The 20115-nt window shown below is 40.4% G+C and overlaps 1 protein-coding gene across 2 annotated transcripts in view; it reads left to right on the forward strand.

Annotated features, from left to right (window-relative positions):
- The window catches only part of LOC150077208 (solute carrier organic anion transporter family member 4A1-like), a 748389-nt gene that overhangs the window by 484957 nt on the left and 243317 nt on the right, over positions 1-20115 (forward strand). For both annotated transcript variants that reach the window (XM_090386038.1, XM_090386039.1), the window contains one exon: positions 11362-11557. In XM_090386038.1, coding sequence (XP_090242164.1) covers positions 11362-11557 — 196 coding nt within the window. The remainder of the gene's footprint in view (positions 1-11361; positions 11558-20115) is intronic.

Consider the following 20115-nt stretch of genomic DNA (forward strand, 5'->3'; position numbering starts at 1 on the left):
CTGTTAGATGTTTTAGCCTAATACCAGCAGGCCGAACTGTCTGTGGTTTATTTATATACAGGGTCATATACAGCGGATCATGAAGTATTGACCAATTAGGATGGGTTCTCTGGCTTTGGATCTTGATTGCATAGTTTAACAGCAACATCTTTCTCCTGATATTTAGAGGGGGCTCATGGGCTTCTATATATAAACTTTGCACTGGGGATGTTCTGAACGCACCTAATGCTGATCTAAGAGCTGAATGTTGGATAGGGTTGAGGCGAGATAAAACACTCTCCCTAGCAGAATCGAAAACAGGCGCTCCGTAGTCCAGGCGTGATCTAATTATGGTTCTGTATAGGTGGAGTAGGGTGTAACGATCTGCTCCCCATGTTGTCGCTGATAAAACTCTGAGTATGTTCAGTTTCTTTTGACAGTTTGTCCGGAGATATTGAACGTGTTTTTGGAAGTTTAGCTTGCTGTCAAAAAATAATCCTAGTAGACGAATACAATTAGATATGGGAAGAGGATGGTTATTCAAGTGGAGCTCCGGCTCAGGATGCATATTGCGTCTGTTACAGAAGTGTATGGCAGCAGATTTCTGGCTGGAGAGTCTATAACCATTTGGTGTCATCCATGTCATGATGCGATTAATTGATATTTGTAGCTGGCGTTCAATATAATGCATGTTTTGAGAATGACAGGATATTGAGAGATCATCTGCGAAAAGGTACGAATCTACAGTTTTCGGAATGAGTTCAATTATATGGTTCATTCTTATTGCAAATAAAGTCGCACTGAGAACCAACCCTTGCGGAATTCCTTCTTCTTGGGTAAAGGTCTTAGAGAGGGTTCCCCGGTAACAAACTTGAAAGGATCTCTGGTGTAGAAAATTTTTGATAAAGTATGGTAAATTACCTCTCAGGCCAAGAGAATGTAGATCTTTTAAGAGGCCGAATCGCCATGTAGTGTCAAAGGCTTTCTCAACGTCAAGACAGACCATTACGAGATGTTCCTTCTTGACGAAGGCATTTCTAATGTTTGTCTCGGTTTTGATCATGAGATCCAATGAAGATCGATTTTTCCGGAATCCAAATTGGTTGTTGTGAATCATATTTTGGGACTCCAGGAACCAAGTGAGACGGCGATGTAACATTTTCTCGAGGGTTTTGCTTAGACAGCTGGTAAGGGATATTGGTCTGTAATTTTGCGGAACAGAATGATCTTTACCGGGCTTTGCAATTGCTAGTACATAAGAATGACTCCAGGAACTTGGGAAGGTATGTTCGGAAAAAATTCGATTGAAAAATATAAGCAGTAGTGAGAGTGATCTCTGATCCAAATTTCGCAGCATTACATAGTATATCCCATCTGGGCCAGCAGCACTGTTCCTTGAGTTGTTAAGGGATTGTTGCAGCTCAAGCATGGTAAATGGTTTATTATAAGATAATGCAGAATTCTGTGAAATTTAGTCTGGATTTCTCTGCAATTGTTTTAAGTTTTTGAAATGTTTGATCATAGGTGATAGAAGAGGACAGTTGAGAAAATGTGGTTCCGAGTGCATTTGATATTTCTGTAGGAGTAGTAAGCTCCTGTCCATTCCAGTTCAGTAGTGGGGTTGATAAAGGAGGGAATTTACTGTTTAAACATTTTATTTTCCTCCAGATTAATCTGATATCAGTATTTTTATTTACTGATGAGGCGAATTTTATCCAATTTTCTTTTTTCGCTTTACGTCTGATGAAACGGGCTTTTGCTCTGAGACGTTTATAACTAATAAGATTGGAGGTGGTTGGGTGTTTGCGGAAAAGGTTCCACGCTTTGTTTTTCTCTTTTTTCGCATGACTGCAGTCTTCATTCCACCAGTAATTTGTCTTTCGTCTATTTCTTACTTGATATTGAGGAATGGCAGCGGATGCAGCTGACAGAATTTGATTTGTGATGTGCTCAGTGACACTGTCGATGGAACAGGACTGAATAATGTAGTTGTCAAATGATATGTGTGTTCTGTATTTCGTCCAGTCAGCTCTTGAAAATTTCCATTTCATTGGATTTTCTGTTGGGAAGGAACAGGATGTTTGAATTTTGCAGATTATGGGATAGTGGTCACTGCTATAAGGATCGCTTAGAGTTACCCACTCTATACTTGGAAAGAGGATTGGGGAACAAATGGTAAGGTCTATTGTAGAGGTTGTACCTGTAGGGAAATGGATATATGTGGGAGTGCCAGTATTTAGTAAAGTTAAATTTTGCCTGTCTATCAACATTTCAATAAGCTTCCCTCGTTTGTCTGATATAGGGGAACCCCATATTGGATGGTGGGCATTAAAGTCTCCTAGGATACAAAAGGGAGATGGTAACTGCAAGACAAGGTCTTCGATTTCTTGAATGGTATATTGATGATTTGGTGGAAGATATATTGAAACCAGTGTCAGTGTAATACCATTTACAACGCGAGCGGCAACAGCTTCCAAGGAGGTTTGTAAATGGATGCGTCTGGAGGGGATGCTTGACTCCACGAGTATTGCTACTCCTCCGTGAGCACTGTTAGTGCCAGCTCTGTCTTGTCTGAACATAGTATAATTTTTTATTTTGATTGAGATCTGAGGTGTCAAATTCGTTTCTTGCAAGCACATTGCAAGAGGTTTGTGGTGGTGAATTAATTCATGGATATCATCGATATTACTGCAAAGGCCTCTACAGTTCCATTGGATGATCTGTTCCATTATTTAGATTTGTAAGAGGGAGATGAATCCGACTGCTTTTTATAAGTGGGCTGTTTGTGACGATCCAGCTTAGGTTTTTCTTTTCTGGGGAAGTTGGGGCGTGTTGAATTATTGTAATCTTCCATTTCACCATCTGCATGTAATTCAAGAAGGTCTTGTGTAATCGTATCATCAGTATCCATCCTTGTTGAGTGTGGTTGATTAGCCTCGACAGGATCTGATTTTTGCAGTTTTTCTGTTACTTGGGTTATGACCTGGGTTGGAACCGTAAGGGGTGTATTCATACATTGATCTACTGTGTTTGGCTTTGATGTAGGCTGGGTCGTGAGAACTGATCGAGCCCAGTCTGCAATCGATTTATCTGGAGAGAGTGACACTTCCGTCTGACATGCTACTGATTGGTGAGAGTGGATAACCGAGGCATAAGAGCTATTTGGCATGATCAGTTTGATTTGTTTCCTAGCTTCTTGATAGGAGACTTTATTTTCAGTCTTATATTTTTGTATTTTCTTGCCTATCTTCCAGAGATCACATTCTTTAGAGTATGCTGGATGGCTTCCCCTGCAGTTAGGACACTGAGGAGTTTGTGCTTTGCATTCTGACTGGGTATGAGATGTGGAGCCACAGTTTGGGCATGTTGAAACGCCACGGCATGCTGTTTGGGAGTGTCCAAATTTCTGGCATTTGTAGCATCTTAAGGGGTTTGGGATAAAGGGTCGAACACGGCAATTTAGGTAACCTGCTTTGACTGATGCTGGTAGATTCGGTGAATTGAATGTTAGAATTATGTTACGTGTTGGGACTAAGGTACCATCTTTTCGTATCATGATTCTTTTTGCTTGAGTTACATTTTGTGTCTTTAGTTCCTGTACTATTTCTTCTTCGGACACGTTCAGTAGATCCCACTCAGTAATCACTCCCTTGGACGAATTCAGGGTGTTATGTGGAGTGACTTGTATTGGAATTCCGCTTAAAGTGGTGAGTTTCAATAGTTGTTCAGAGTGTCTTGGGAGAGAAGTCTCTATTAGCAAGTCCCCGGATTGGAGACGTTTCACCATTTTTGGTGATGCTGCTGCATGTTCCAGACATCGTTGGATTATGAGAGGGGAGAGCTTGCTAACAGGCTGTGCCGACAGAGAATGGATAATTAGGAAGGCTGGTGATTCCTGTCTGCCTGCATCTTTTTTCATTCTCTTCGTGGTAGAGAAGTCATGGTCGGGTTCATGATTGTCATATTGAGCACTCTTGGGCTCTCTACGTGGAAATTCATTCGTTTCCATTACTGCTCCTTTTAGCCCCGAGGGTTGATTTATCCCCCAGGTTACCGGCCCCGCCACGTGGAGGCAGGAGCGGTGCCACCAGTGACCAAGCGATAAAGGTTAGTGTGTTAGAAAAGTAGTTATATATACAAAAGAAAGGTGTCTTTCCTTTCTTGTAGGAGGCTTCCTTCTTTATTTAACAAGAGCCAGAAAATAAATAACTTTGAAAGTAAAGCCTTTGAAAATCTCTTTAACAACTTCTCTTTAGAAAAACGCTTTCAAATTCGCTTTGTAAATCGCTAGATCACTCGCTTGGCACTCGGGGCCGTTTTATGGCGCATAAGCTGCTTTGGCTATAATGCGCCTATTCCTTTATTGTAATAATATATGAGAAATTCTTGTCACATCAGAAAAGGCAGGAATCAGAAATGACTGAAAACTCCAATTTGTTTCAGAAAGTTAAAAAATTCCGGAATATTTGCATTGTCACCAATGATATTCTCTAGAGTTATTGGTTTTCGAGGGTTAACCAAAGATAGCAGGGTGGTATTTCTGTTTTGTTTATAGTATGGACATTCAATGAGAATGTGTTTCACTGTCAAATTTAGAGAACAATGTGGACACTGTGGTGGATCATCTCCTGTGAGTAAATGAAGATGGGTCAGGTAAGTATGACCTATTCTAGCTCTTGAAAGAATTACTTCTTCCCGCCTTGATGTCCGGACACTGGAGAGCCAGATTTTCGGAACTTGTTTAATCTGTAAGAGTTTATTATTCGTTTGGGAATGCCATAGTGCTGTCCATTCTGATAGGCATGCAGCATGAATCATTAGTGCGTAGTCTGAGGCTGGAACAGGGATATTGGTTAAATCTAAGCTGGTTGGGTTTTTTGCAGCTTTATCAGCCAGTTCAATGCCTAAAATATCAGAATGTGCTGGTATCCAGCAGAAGGTGACCAGTTGGTGGCGTTCTATAATCTTTAGTAATAATTTTCTAATTTCATTTATAACAGGGTGAAACTTGTCTGAGGAATTACACAAAGCCTTGATTGAGCTGAGGGAATCCGTGTAAATTACTGATTTTAATGAGCAGTCAGGAGGGAGATTTTTTAAAGCTAGTTTAATTGCGAATAATTCAGCTGAAAAGATACTGAATTCAGGAGGAAGGGCTGCTGATACAATTGTATTCAGAAACACTGCAGCTGCTCCAACTTTTGAATTGGATTTAGAGCCATCTGTGTATATTGGTAAAAAATCAATATATTTTTGAGTGTGAACAGCATGAACTTGTCTGATATTTGATGATTGCAAGATATTCTTTCCCCACTGACAGAGGTAAGTGTCACAGGTCGGTATAGGAGGTGGAACCCATGGTGGTTGAGTACAAGTGGCGACTTGTTTTACGGAATGGATGGATACATTCCAAACCTGCAGTAGTTCAAGGAGGCGATGACCAGCTGGTTTTACTATGCTAGGTTTATTTCTGTACAGATTTTCAAATGGCGGATTGAAAAGATATGGCTGAATGGGATGTGAGGCACATCTTTGTATCTTGACAGAATACTTCAGCAAAAGCAATTTCCTACGTAAAGATAGTGGCGGCTCGTGAGCATCAATGTAAAGGCTATGTGCTGGCGATGTTCTGAATGCGCCAAGTGCAATCCTCAGTGCACTGTGTTGTACTGGATGAAGCCAGCGTAATGCGCTCTTTCTGGCAGAGTCATAAATGGGAGTTCCATAATCAAGACGAGATCTGATTAATGCCCTGTATAATCGAAGAAGGGAGGTACGATCTGCACCCCACATTTGTGCAGATAAAGCTCTTAGTATGTTTATCTTTTTTAAGCAGGCAGTACGTACTTTTTTAATGTGCTCTAAGAAATTTAGCTTGTTGTCCATGATTAAATCTAGAAATCTAATATTACTAGTGACTGGGATGGAGATATTAGAGATGTAAAGTTCAGGATCCAGATGAAGTTTGCGTTGTCTACAAAAATGGATAGCAACTGTTTTCTGCTGCGAAAGCCTATAGCCGTTAAGACAGGCCCATTGCTGTATTTTATTTAATGATATCTGAAGCTGTCGTTCAATAGTTCTCATATTTTGGGAATGACAGGAGATGGAAAGGTCATCTGCATAAAGGTAAGTTTCTACAGTATTTGGAAGTTGTTTAGTGATAGAATCTATTCTTAGAGCAAAAAGAGTGGCACTCAATACTGATCCCTGTGGAACACCTTCTTCCTGAATGAAAGTTGCAGAGAGGGCATGTTGGTATCGTACTTGAAACGATCTAGTGTGTAGAAAATGCTTTATAAATATAGGAAGGCTTCCCCGCAGACCAAGAGAGTAAAGATCTCTTAGTATGCCATGCCACCAGGTGGTATCAAAAGCCTTCTCTATATCTATGGAAACCATTACTAGATGTTCATGCTTAATAAAGGCATTACGAATGGCAAATTCAGCTTTCACCATAAGGTCCAAGCATGACCTGTTTTGACGAAAGCCATACTGACTATTGCTCATTAACTGTTCTGACTCAATGATCCAGACGAGTCGACAGTGGACAATTTTTTCTAGAATTTTGCTGAGGCAGCTTGAGAGGGATATTGGTCTATAGCTATGGGGATTGGTTGGATCTTTTCCAGGTTTTAGGAATGCCAAAACAGTAGAATGATGCCAAGAAGTTGGATAGACATTTTCTAGAAAAATACGATTGTAAAAGAGCAGAAGGAGACGCAATGCTTTGTCATCAAGATGTTGTAGCATGACGTAATAGATTCCGTCTGGTCCGGCAGCACCATTGTGGGCTGTTCCGATAGCATGTAAGAGTTCGGAATATTGTAGAGGTTTGTTATACGGCAGAAGAAGAGCAGTTTGGAAGTTAATAGAGTGCTGTTCTGCAGTGTTTTTAATTCTCTGGAAAAATGTGGAGTGTAAGCTGCTTCCGCTGAGATTTCTGCAAATGTGTTGCCCAAAGCATTTGCGATATCTAAAGGACTAGATAGATCTTGCCCATTATAGGACAGAATTGGTGAAGGTACGGTAGGAAACTTACCAGAAAGTTGTCTAATTTTTTTCCATATTATTTTTGTGTCAGTGTTTTTGTTAATGCTTGATGCAAAACGGATCCAGGATTCTTTCTTGGCTTGCCTTTGTATGAAGCGTGCTTTTGCCTTTAACTTCTTATAATTAATTAGATTGGGTGTTGTTGGATATTTCCGAAACAAATTCCAGGCTTTATTTTTTGCTTTTTTGGCTTTTGTGCATTGCTCATTCCACCAATAATTATAATGCTTACGAACCGATGGATTTGACAGTGGTATTGTGTCTTTAGCTACATTTAGGAGATGTGACGTGATGTATTCTGTCACATCATCGATAGGCTGGAGACGGATTTTTTGCTCATCAAGAGATATTGATGACCGGAATTTTGCCCAGTTTGCTCGGGCAAATTTCCATTTTCTGAAGGGTTGAGCTGGAGGGGCCTGTGCTATTAATAGGTTGCATACGATTGGGAAGTGATCGCAACCCATTGGATCATTTAAAACATACCACTCTATGGTCGGGACCAGTAATGGAGAACAAATGGAGAGATCTATGGCTGAGGTATGTCCATTTGGGAGCTGAACATGAGTGTGTGTGCCAGTATTGAGTATAGTGAGGTTTACTGCCTCTATTAGGCTCTCAACGAGTCGACCTCGTCTATCTAATTTAGGATCGCCCCATAAGGGGTGGTGCCCGTTGAAGTCCCCTAACATACAGAGAGGTGGAGGTATCTGTATAAGGAGATCTTCAAGATCTTTTAAACAATAGGTACGGTTTGGCTGTAAGTAGATTGATACTAATGTTATTTCAATATGGAGCGTTATACGCACAGCAACGGCTTCTATTTCAGTTTGAAGTGGAATATGTTTAGATGGGGTCTTTGAATTTATCAGGATTGCTACACCACCATGGGCAGCATTTGCTGTGTTACGATCCCTTCGATAAAGGCAATAGTTCTTTATCGAAGGAGAAATTTGCAAAGTTAAGTAAGTTTCCTGAAGACAAAGGGCAACTGGAGAAAATCTATTTATTAGATCTTGGATATCGACTGTATTGCAATGAAAGCCTCTGCAGTTCCATTGTAAAATACAAGGCATTATTTGTGTTTAGTTGATGGAGCTGATTCTGACTGCTTTTTGAAAGTGACTGGTTTATGGCGTTCCAATTTGTGTTTGTCTTTTTTTTGGAAGACTGGCCGACCAGTGTCCATGTCTTCCTCTTCGGCATGGATTTCTAAAAGAGGATCTTCCTCTATAGATGTTCCATCTGTTTCCATTGTTGTGTCTCGAATATTTTTGATTATATTTGAATTTGTATTACATGGTGCGGTAGCACCCATTGGAGGAGGAGTTTCCGCTGGTATTGTAAGAGGAGTATTATTTGCTTGGTCTGCGAGTTTGGGTTGTTGTTTATGTACATTTGGTTTTTCCTCAGAGAGGACAGTTCTAGCCCAATCTGAAATTGAAATATTAGTAGGAACAGTAACATTAGTTTGAGTAGAGACTGTTTGGTATTTTTTAACAGCATTAGCATAGGAAATATTTTTATTCATAGTAGGTAGCACTAGTCTTCTCGCTTCTGGGTAACTCACTTTGTTCTCGACCTTGTATTTTACAATTTGTTTCTCCGTTTTTCATTTTTCACAACTTCTGGAATAGGCAGGATGATCACCTTTGCAATTTGGACAGGTCATTTTTGTTGTCGTACAGTCACTTTGTATGTGATCCGAGGAACCACAGTTGGGGCAGACAGGAACTCCTCTGCATACAGTTTGTGAGTGGCCATACTTTTGACATTTAAAACATCTTAAAGGATTGGGAATGTACGGGCGGATACGGCAAAGTAAATAACCTGCTTTTACAGAGCACGGTAAGTTGGGCGTATTAAAAGTGAGAATAATGTTTCTGGTTGGGATAAGTTCATTATCTTTTTTAGTCATTATATGTTTGGCTTGAATTACATTTTGTCCCTGCAGCTCTTGGGTAATTTCTTCCTCTGTGACATTTAACAGGTCCCAACTGGATATGACACCCTTTGATGAATTTAGGGTTGCATGAGGAGATATTTTTACCGGAATTCCCGCAAAGTTTGTTAACTGTAAGAGTTTCTCCGAATGCCTGTGGTTCGTAGTTTCCTGCAGGTCTCCTGATTGTAATCTCTTGACAGTCTTAGGAGATCCTGCAATACCTTCGAGATGTTTTTGTATTACGAAGGGAGACAGTTTGCTCATTGGCTGACTAGTAAGGGAGTGGAAAATTAAAAAGGATGGGCAGGGTTGCTCCATCTGATTAGTCTTCTGTCTCTTTGGACGATCATTTTCTAAGTCGTGATTTTGGTCATGATTGTCTGTTCTTGAGCTCGAAGGCTCTAACGGTGGATAATTATTTTTATCCATAATGGCTCCTTTTCGCCCTGGGGGTTTGTCCTTACCGCCCAGGTTACCGGCCCCGCCACGGGGAGGCAGGAGCAGTGCCGCTTTGTGGCCAAGCGTAGAGTTAGTACAGTTAGTAAATCTAAATTAAAGAAAAAGGTGATTTCCTTCTTCTGGGCTCTCTTCTTATTTCTTATAAGAGACTAGAGCTACTTAACAGAAAATTTAATAATTGCAAGAGAAAACAAAGAAAAACTTAGTCGCTGGGAAGAAAAACGCTTGATAGACGCACAATAATCACTTGGCCACGGAAACGCTTGGCACCCGGGGCCGGGCGTGGCATTGATACGGTTGACCCTCGCAGGCGAGCCTACTAGCCGATTGATCCTAGCCGGGCCTTCCAGGACCACCCGTCTTGTCGAAGCAGGGGCCAAAGTGGTGTATTGAAGCTGGGCCCCTCAACCACCAGGATCCCCCTTTCCGAATTTCTACGGGTCGCAGCGCATGGCAAACATGTCGGTTTCCATTGATGTAAGCCTGGAACCTGGGCTGTGGGCATTAGATCCCAGTGATGCTAGTCTGGAAGTCCAGCAGCGTCACTGGGAGGTCCCCTCACCACGTACAGGTCCCCACGTCGAGGGGACGGTAAGTGGTAAAGCACAATGAGTGCATTGAGGTGGGACCTCCTGCTTGAGTAGATATATATGGGTTGGATGTGTATGCCCTATGCGTAAACTTGCTAGCACAACCTCTTCTTGTCTGTTTTTTCTTAAGCTAGATTTCCATAGTGCTGGTTTCTCTTTGATTTCAAGCAATTTGTTGTTCGTTTGTGATCTCCAGATTTCAGACCACTGGATTGTATTGATTTTTTTAATGTGCCTCAAATAATCTACGTATGGTACTTGGTAACTGTCTTGGGAGTACCTATTATGTTTTCTAGGCATTTTTGCACTAGGAAAGGGTGGAGTTTTCCAACTGGTTGTTCTTGAGTTGAATGTATGATCAAAAAGGTTGGGGTTCGGATCCTGCCTACGTCGGTCTTTTGACGTTTTGCTGCGACAGAACCAGACTCCTCTTGTTCTTGCCTTGTCAGGGTTTCTTCAGTGTACCCAGTGTTTTTCTGGGTTTTATGGACTTCTTGCTCCATTTCGCCCTGGAAGGGAGACCTTTTCCCCTCCAGGTTACCAGCCCTGCCACGTGGAGGCAGGAGCAGTGCCACCTTTGTGTTTCTGTCGGTAGTGGGTTAGTAGTAATATGCAAAGAAAAAAGAGGGGAAAAAAAGAAAGAAGGTTACTTTTCCTCCTGTTCAAGTAAAGTGATTTCTTTACTGAAGCTTATTTAATTGATTGTTAGTGTAATGCTGTAAATAAAGAAGACGATTTTACTTATTCAAGAGAGCGCAATTCACTGGCGAAGACACTTGATCACAAAATCGCTTGGCACCTGGGGCCTAATAAAAACGTACGAAATTAGAAATAAGTTTAATTGCTTTTGATAAGCACTCTATATATAGCAGAAAAATCGCTTGACCTCGAATTCGCTTGGCACCCGGGGCCCTAGCAGGTCTGCAATTACTCATAATACCTTTTGATTCCCCTCATGAATTCGGGATATATCTGTACATCTTCAGTTCATAAGGACCTCCCCTCCCGTGAATCCAGTCAGAAGACTTCTACAAAACTGGCCTGCAGAAGTGTACTGTGACACGGCAAAATGTGTTGTTTTGTCTTATGACTATATTGAAAAGGTGTAATGCATGGTGTTTGTTTCAATCTTCTATAACAACTACTGGGTGAATACAAAACCTTTTCTGAACCATCCCCCCCCATGTGTGTGCGTGTTTATGTGAATTTTTGAAAGAACTTTTAAGAAACTTTCTAGTCTCATTGGTTAAGATATTGGGTCAGATTATTTATATTTATTAGATTAATTTTGTTTGTTTAATTTCATATTGTATTAAACATGTAATGACTGTTTAGGTCTTGTCACCATTCCTGGAGCTGGTGGAGGAACCTTTCTAGGAGGCTATCTTGTAAAGAAATTTAACCTTCGGTGTGCTGGGATTATCAGACTCTGTATTGTCTTTACAGTTATATGTGTTGGATTAGTGTTCATATTCATTTTACATTGTCCTAATATGAAATTTGCTGGACTGAATATTTCGCTTTATAACAAGTAAGTAAATGATGAATATGTGCCATAATCTGTTATGAAAAAAATATACTAATAATATTTTTACAGTAGATAGCATGAAAGATGAAATAAATTATGTGTACATAAATGAGAAAAATTCAACCAACCAGACAGAAACTAAAGGATGTAATACAATATTTATTCCAGCAAATAGTAATGATTTTCATTACTGAAATCACAATAATGAAGTTATATTACAAAGCCTTTGTTTGAAAACATGATCATTTAAAAATTACTGTTCAATTGATTTTCATGTAGATCGTTTATTTATGGTATGTTTTATAAAGATTATTTATTGGGTATAAATATATATTTTTAAAATAACTGTCACATTATGAATGACTTACATAGTCAAAAAATTCCTGGGCTCATATTAAATGCAACTAAACCTAGACACAGTCACTCACACTGGTCTCTGTGGGCAGTAATTCACTTTTGCTCTTTTTACAATTGCTGTTAACAGTCTTGGAACCATTTGTGGAGAATATCATAAGTTGCTTGCTTGTTTGTTTGTAGGTTTTACGGTTGTTGTTATTGTTGTTGTTATTTTTGGTGCAAGGGCTGCTCAGGCCATATTGCGCCGATCAGCGATGTGGACGATACTCATGATGACTGTTTTGCAAACAGTCAGAACTGATCATATAAGTTTATCCGTTTGATAAATGAGAAAAATTCTGTGAGATTGGCATTATTACCTATGATATGACAGAGGTTCAAAGATTCTTTAAGATTAGGAAGAAAACCGAATGAGAGTTGCCGGTCATGCGAGTATAAGGTGCATTCAACAAGAATGTGCTTCATTGTGAGTTGAGAATTGCAGTGTGTACACTGAGGAGGATCATTGCCTGTGAGGAGGAATAGGTGGGTAATGTGACTGTGACCAATTCTTGCTCTGGCTAGGATTACTTCTTCCTTTCTGTTTTCCCGGAAGCTAGAGGCCCATAATTGTGGATCTGGTTTTATTTGAAAGAGCTTATTATCTGGTTTATTTTGCCATATAAGTGTCCATTGTTCCTTACATATTCTTTGTATATTAGATTTGTAGTCAGCATATGGAACGAGAGCACATGATGAATCTGAATTAGAAGGATGTTTGGCAGCATAATCTGCACATTCATTTCCAGATATCCCAGTGTGGCCTGGGATCCAGCAAAAGATAACTACAAGCTGGCGTTCCTGAGTGAGTATCAACATATCTCTTATAGTTTTTATTAAAGGATTTTTTGGTGAGGAGGTGTTTTGTAGGGTTATAAGTGCACTCTGCGAGTCCGTATATATTATACTCTTTTTGATGGACAGATGGAGAATATTTTGTAGGGTAAGCTTGATGGCAAATAACTCAGCTGTATAACTGCTGCATTCTGTGGGAAGTATTGGTATTGGTATTTTTGGGCACAAGGGCAACTAGGGCCAAAATGTGCCTGTTCTTATGACATGTTTTTATATAAAATTTGGTTCCAGTTTGTAATCATAGAAAATCATATATTTGTATCTGCTTAAGAAAGGTAAATAGTTCTTTTAAATTCGCATTGTTTCCAATAATATGGGCAAGTGATAGAGGCTCTTTCAGTTGTGACAGTGAAGGGAAACTATTTTTTCGGAAATAGGAATACTGCTTACAATCTAAGAGTATATGCTTGACGGTAAGTGGTAAAGCACAATGAGTGCATTGAGGTGGGACCTCCTGCTTGAGTAGATATATATGGGTTGGATGTGTATGCCCTATGCGTAATCTTGCTAGCACAACCTCTTCTTGTCTGTTTTTTCTTAAGCTAGATTTCCATAGTGCTGGTTTCTTTTTGATTTCAAGCAATTTGTTGTTCGTTTGTGACCTCCAGATTTCAGACCACTGGATTGTATTGATTTTTTTAATGTGCTTCAAATAATCTACGTATGGTACATGGTAATGTGATGGTATTGCACTGTTTGGTTGTTTGGCTGCCTGATCTGCTCTCTCGTTACCTGTGATACCAGAGTGCCCTGGGATCCAGCAAAATAGCACTGCATGATTCTTACTTCGTAGGTGGTTTAAGCAGGAATGATTGATTGAGTTTTATTGGTGCATCAGCAACTTGGGCTATAATGCGCCAAAACCTTGACAAACATTCAGTGACCTAATGAATTAGGTCACTAAGTCAGGGTATAAAAGCAAGTATAAACTATAAAAGACAAAGATCAGTAAACAAGTAACAATAGTAAATGTTAAAATAATAAGATTTTTTTTTTTTTTTTAAATGTGTGTAAAAAGATTTACTGATTTTAGGAAACTAAAAATAGCAGACACATGGTCATTGTCGGATAAAATCTGACTGAGTGTATACGGCTCAGTCAGATGGTTTGGTTTGGTTTGGTTTTTTTTTTTGGTTTTATTGGCGCATCAGCTACTAAGGCTATAATGCACCAAGACCAGCTCATTTATAAAAAAATTTTTAAACTTTCAGTGACCTAATTAGTTAGGTCACTATGCCAAAATGTATAACAAATATATAAAAGAAAAATGTAAAAATTTTATATATGAGTAAAAATATTTATTGATTTTAAAAAGCTAAAAACAGCAGACACGTTGTCATTGTCAGATAAAATCTGACTGAGTGTATATGGCTCAGTCAGATGGTTAAAAGCGATAAGACGGATATTGCTAAAATCTGAACATTCGATTAAAATGTGTCTAATTGATAAAACTGTGCCACAAGACTCACACATAGGAGGGTCATCAGTACTCAGCAAAAAAGAATGTGTCAAATGACTATGTCCTATGAGGGTCCGGGCAAGAACAACTTCCTCCTTACGATTCCTGCGCAGACTAGACTGCCACGGTTGAATTACAGGCTTTATTTGATATAATTTATTCGCAGTCTGTCTATTCCACGAATCCTGCCATTGGGAATGTATTTTCTCGTGTATTATTTGCCTGTAGTCTGTATAGGGGACTAACAGGCAGCGGTTATTATAGGGAACTGCTGATTTGGCTGCGGCGTCAGCCAAATCATTTCCCCTAATCCCAATGTGGCTGGGAATCCAGCAGAAGCGGATGTCATATTCGCGTTCATGGAGAACGTGAATCTTCTGCTGAATGCTAGACAACACTGGATGAGGATTATATCTCACAGATATTAAAGCCTGTAACATGCTAAGAGAGTCAGAATATAAAATGAACCGTTGGTATTGGTATTTGCTAATATGATCCAAGGCTAACTACAGCGTGCAGCTCTGCAGTAAATATGCTGCATTCAGAGGGAATCTGCTCTGATATAGTGCTGTCTGTAAAGACAGCAGCAGATCCCACATATGATTCCGACTTCGAACCGTCTGTGTAGACTGGCGCAAAGTCAGAATATTCAGTTCGGTGTGCTGAATGAAGCTGCAGGTAGACACATGATGGAGTGTCCGACTTTCCCCAGTTTCTCAGCGACAAGTCGCATGCCGGGACACGAGCATGCCAGGGTGGAAGGGGTTGCTTTGGTGTTTGGGCAACCCTGTCTACCTTTATATTAAGTTCTTTGAGTAGCTCTTGGAAACGAATACCAAAAGGACGACTGGCAGTCTTTCGAGTATTGTATAAATTTTCCCATCGTGGCTCAAAAACGAATGGCCACGTAGGATGGTCTGGCAGGGATTTCAGTTTTAAGGCATACTTTAGAGACAACTGCTTACGTCGAAGTGATAATGGTGGTTCGTTTGCTTCGACGTATAAGCTCTGGACAGGAGATGTTCGAAATGCTCCAGTAGCGATGCGTATAGCCTGATGATGGACGGGGTCCAGCCACCGCAGGACACTGTCTCGGGCTGAGGAATATACCTGGGACCCATAATCTAGTTTGGATCGCACTAGTGCACGGTAAAGCCGAAGAATGGTACATCGGTCTGCTCCCCAAGATGTAGAGGAGAGCGAGCGGAGAATATTAAGCCCACGTGTGCACTTTGTGCGGAGTTGACGAATATGATCCAAAAAAGTTAGTTTTTTATCGAATATGAGTCCCAAGAATTTTGTGTTTGCTGCTACTGGAATAGCATTTTGTCCGAGCCTTAATTCGGGTTCAGGATGAAGATTACGCTTGCGACAAAAGTGTACGCAAACGGTCTTCTCCGGCGAGAACCTGAAGCCATTTGCAAGTGCCCAGGAATTCAGACTATCAATGGCTTTCTGCAGTTGTCTTTCAATAACCCGCATGTTGCACGACTGGCAAAAAATGCTAAAGTCATCAACATAGAGGGCACTGTTTACAGTTGGAGGAACTTGTTCTGTGATGGAATTTATTTTTATGGCAAAAAGCGTGACACTTAATACTGATACTTGTGGTACTCCCTCCTCTTGGCTAAAGGAGCTAGAGAGTGAGGATCCCACACAAACTTGGAAAGATCGTTTGGCTAAAAAGTTTTGAATAAAAAAGGGGAGATGCCCTCTTAGGTCTAGGCTATGTAAGTCTTTTAAAATGCCAAATCTCCAAGTTGTGTCATACGCTTTCTCCATGTCAAAGAACACCGACACCAAGTGTTCGCGTTTTAGGAAAGCGTCCCGGATGGATGCTTCCATTCTAATAAGATGGTCCAAAGTGGACCGGTTCCTATGGAAGCCACACTGGATGCTGGAGAGAAGGTCATTTGATTCTAAATACCATATTAAACGAGAATTGACCATTCTCCAGGATTTTGCACAGACAGCTGGTCAGAGCAATAGGACGATAGTTGGTGGTGACTTTTGGATCCTTTCCTGGCTTAGGGAAGGCAAGAAAAATTGCCTTTCGCCAGGAGTCCGGAAACTGCCCTTCAGTAAAGATTCTGTTATACAGAAGGAGCAGACAATCCATAGATTTTGGTGAAAGATGTTTAATCATTTCATAATGGATGCCATCTGGTCCAACAGCACTTGCTTTGGAAAGAGTGAGGGCTCTTTTCAGTTCCTCTATAGTGAATGCCCCGTTGTAGGGATAGAGGCCCTTGGTCTTAAAATTAAGTGTTTGTTTTTCTAGTTTATGTTTCAGGACCAGGAACTCTGGGGAATACGAAGATGTTGCAGAGATGTTAGAGAATGTTTCCCCAAGAGAATTAGCTATTGCAGTTGGATCTGCAATAGCGCATCCATTATAATTTAGGATTGAAGAAGGTTGGGATGTATATTTCCCCTTCATTTTCCGGATTTTATCCCAGACTACCTTAGAGTTGGTAGACTGTTTAATAGATGATGTAAAACGGATCCACGATTCCTTTTGACTCTGACGACGGATGTAGCGTGCTTTGGCTCGTGCACGTTTAAAGGCTATAAGGTTGAGTAGGTGGGGAATTGTTTTGCAATGCTAATACAGAACCTTGCGAGTCTGTGTAAATTATGCTCTTTTGAATTGACATATGGAAGACATTTTCTAATGCAAGCTTTATGGCAAATAATTCAGTTGTGTAGCTACTACACTCTGTCGGAAGAGATTGAGAAACTATTTTATCAGGGAGTACCACTGCTGCACCCGATCCACTCTCGGATTTCGGCCCATCTGTATATATTTTAGCGAAGTCAGGATAATGTTGAGCATGCTCAGTGTGCAGCTGTTGGATGGTAAAGTCTGATAGAGAGTGTTTACCCCACTGGTGGAAGTACTTGTCACAACATCGCGTGATGTCAGACCATGGAGGGTCAGGATCTATAGGATCTTGCAAGATTTTATCGAAGTGTATATCCCAATCTTCTGTTAGATGTTTTAGCCTAATACCAGCGGGCCGAACTGTCTGTGGTTTGTTTCTATACAGGGTCATATACAGCGGATCATGAAGTATTGACCAATTAGGATGGGTTACCTGGCTTTGGATCTTGATTGCATAGTTTAACAGCAACATCTTTCTCCTGATATTTAGAGGAGGTTCATGGGCTTCGATATATAAACTTTGCACTGGAGATGTTCTGAATGCACCTAATGCTGATCTAAGAGCTGAATGTTGGATAGGGTTGAGCCGAGATAAAACACTCTCCCTAGCAGAATCAAAAACAGGTAGTCCAGGCGTGATCTAATTATGGCTCTGTATAGGTGAAGCAGGGTGTTACGATCTGCTCCCCATGCTGTCGCTGATAAAACTCTGAGTATGTTCAGTTTCTTTTGACAGTTTGTCCGGAGATATTCAACGTGTTTTTGGAAGTTTAACTTGTTGTCGAAAAATAATCCTAGTAGACGAATACAATTAGCTATGGGAAGAGGTTGGTTATTCAAGTGGAGCTCGGGCTCAGGATGCATATTGCGTCTGTTACAGAAGTGTATGGCAGCAGATTTCTGGCTGGACAGTCTATAACCATTTTCTGTCATCCATGTCACGATGCGATTAATTGATATTTGTAGCTGGCGTTCAATGTAATGCATGTTTTGAGAATGACAGGATATTGAGAGATCATCTGCAAAGAGGTAGGAATCTACAGTTTTCGGAATGAGTTCAATTATGTGGTTCATTCTCATTGTAAATAAAGTGGCACTGAGAACCGACCCTTGCGGAATTCCTTCTTCTTGGGTAAAGATCTTAGAGAGGGTTCCCCGGTAACGGACTTGAAAGGATCTCTGATGTAGAAAATTTTTGATAAAGTATGATAAATTACCTCTCAGGCCAAGAGAATGCAGATCTTTTAAGAGGCCGAATCGCCAAGTAGTGTCGAAGGCTTTCTCAACATCAAAACAGACCATTACGAGATGTTCCTTCTTGACGAAAGCATTTCTAATGTTTGTCTCGGTTTTGATCATGAGATCCAATGAAGATCGATTTTTCCGGAATCCAAATTGGTTGTTGTTAATCAAGTTTTGGGACTCCAGGAACCAAGTGAGACGGCGATGTATCATTTTCTCTAGGGTTTTGCTTAGACAGCTGGTAAGGGATATTGGTCTGTAATTTTGCGGAACAGAATGATCTTTACCGGGCTTTGCAATTGCTAGTACATAAGAATGACCCCAGGAACTTGGGAAGGTATGTTCGGAAAAAATGCGATTGAAAAATATGAGCAGTAATGAGAGTGATCTCTGATTGAAGAGCAGATACAGCACTTAAGGAATCGGTGTAGATAATAGTTTGAGGATATAATGACTGTTTTACATTGTGTAGAGCCATCAGGATAGCATACAGTTCTGCAGTGTAAATACTGTACTCCAAAGGGAGCTGCTGGGATATTGTATTGTTTGGTAGAACTGCAGCTGCTCCAACTTTATTATCTGTCTTGGAACCGTCAGTGTAAATTTGGGTATAACTAGAGAACTGAAAAGCGTGAGTTGCATGGATCTGCTGAATACTGAAATTTGGAAGTGCATTCTTTCCCCATTGTTGGAAATGTTGGTCAACATTGGCCAAGGGTATTTGCCATGGTGGCATAGCCGTGCTAATATCTTGAATTATGTCATTCATATTTAGTTCGCTGCACGTAGTTATGCTTTGTAATATAATGCCACATGGTTTATTCTGCAAAGGTTTATTTTGGTACAAATTATGCCATTTTGGGGTGAATAAATACTGTTTTAAAGGATGATGTGGGAAACTTCTGATTTTTGCTGCATAACCTAATAACAGAGCTTGCCGACGAAGAAATAGGGGTGGTTCATGTGCTTCCGTATAGAGACTCTGAACTGGCGATGTACGAAAAGCTCCTAGTGCAATTCGGAGGGCATTGTGATGTACTGGGTCGAGCCATTTTAATACACTTTCTCTGGCTGAGGCATATGCAGGTGACCCATAGTCTAGTTTGGATCTTATGAGCGACCGGTATAAGTGCAGCAGCATGTACCGATCTGCACCCCATGACATAGCGGAAATTGCCCTGAGGAGATTCAGCTTCTTTAGACAAGTTGTACGAATATGTTTAATATGCTCTAAGAAACTAAGTTTTCTATCCAGAATTAGTCCAAGAAAGCTAATACTATGTTGAAAAGAGATTGGATGAGAATCAAGATGTACATCGGGATCTGGATGTAAATTCCGTTTACGACAAAAATGAATTGCTGTTGTTTTTTGTTTTGAAAGTCTGTATCCATTATTTTTGGCCCACTGAACAAGCTTGTTAATTGTACCTTGAAGCTGCCTTTCAATGAAACGCATGTTTTGTGAGTGGCTTGAGATCGCCAGATCGTCAGCATACAGATAAGTTTCAACTGTGTCGGGAATAACTTTTGTAATGGAATTAATCCTGAGAGAGAAGAGCGTGGCACTAAGCACAGAACCTTGAGGGACCCCCTCTTCTTGCACAAAAGTTTGTGAGAGAGCAGAGTGAAATCGTACCTGAAAGGTCCTATTGCTCAAAAAGTTCTGGATAAATTTTGGAAGATGACCACGAATACCGGATTCATAGAGATCGTGAAGAATTCCATACCGCCAGGTTGTATCAAAAGCTTTTTCGATGTCAAGACATATCATCACTAGGTGTTCGTTCCTGAGAAATGCATTTCGGATATTTCCTTCAGCTTTGACCATAAGGTCAAGTGTTGATCTAGTTCTTCGAAACCCATATTGATTTTGACTCAGAATGCCTTCAGTCTCCAGGAACCATGTCAATCTGGCATTAATTATTTTTTCTAATGTTTTTCCTA

This window comes from Mastigoproctus giganteus, chromosome 12, assembly GCF_048544385.1.
Source record: "Mastigoproctus giganteus isolate SK-2022 chromosome 12, ASM4854438v1, whole genome shotgun sequence".
NCBI lineage: Eukaryota > Metazoa > Arthropoda > Arachnida > Uropygi > Thelyphonidae > Mastigoproctus > Mastigoproctus giganteus.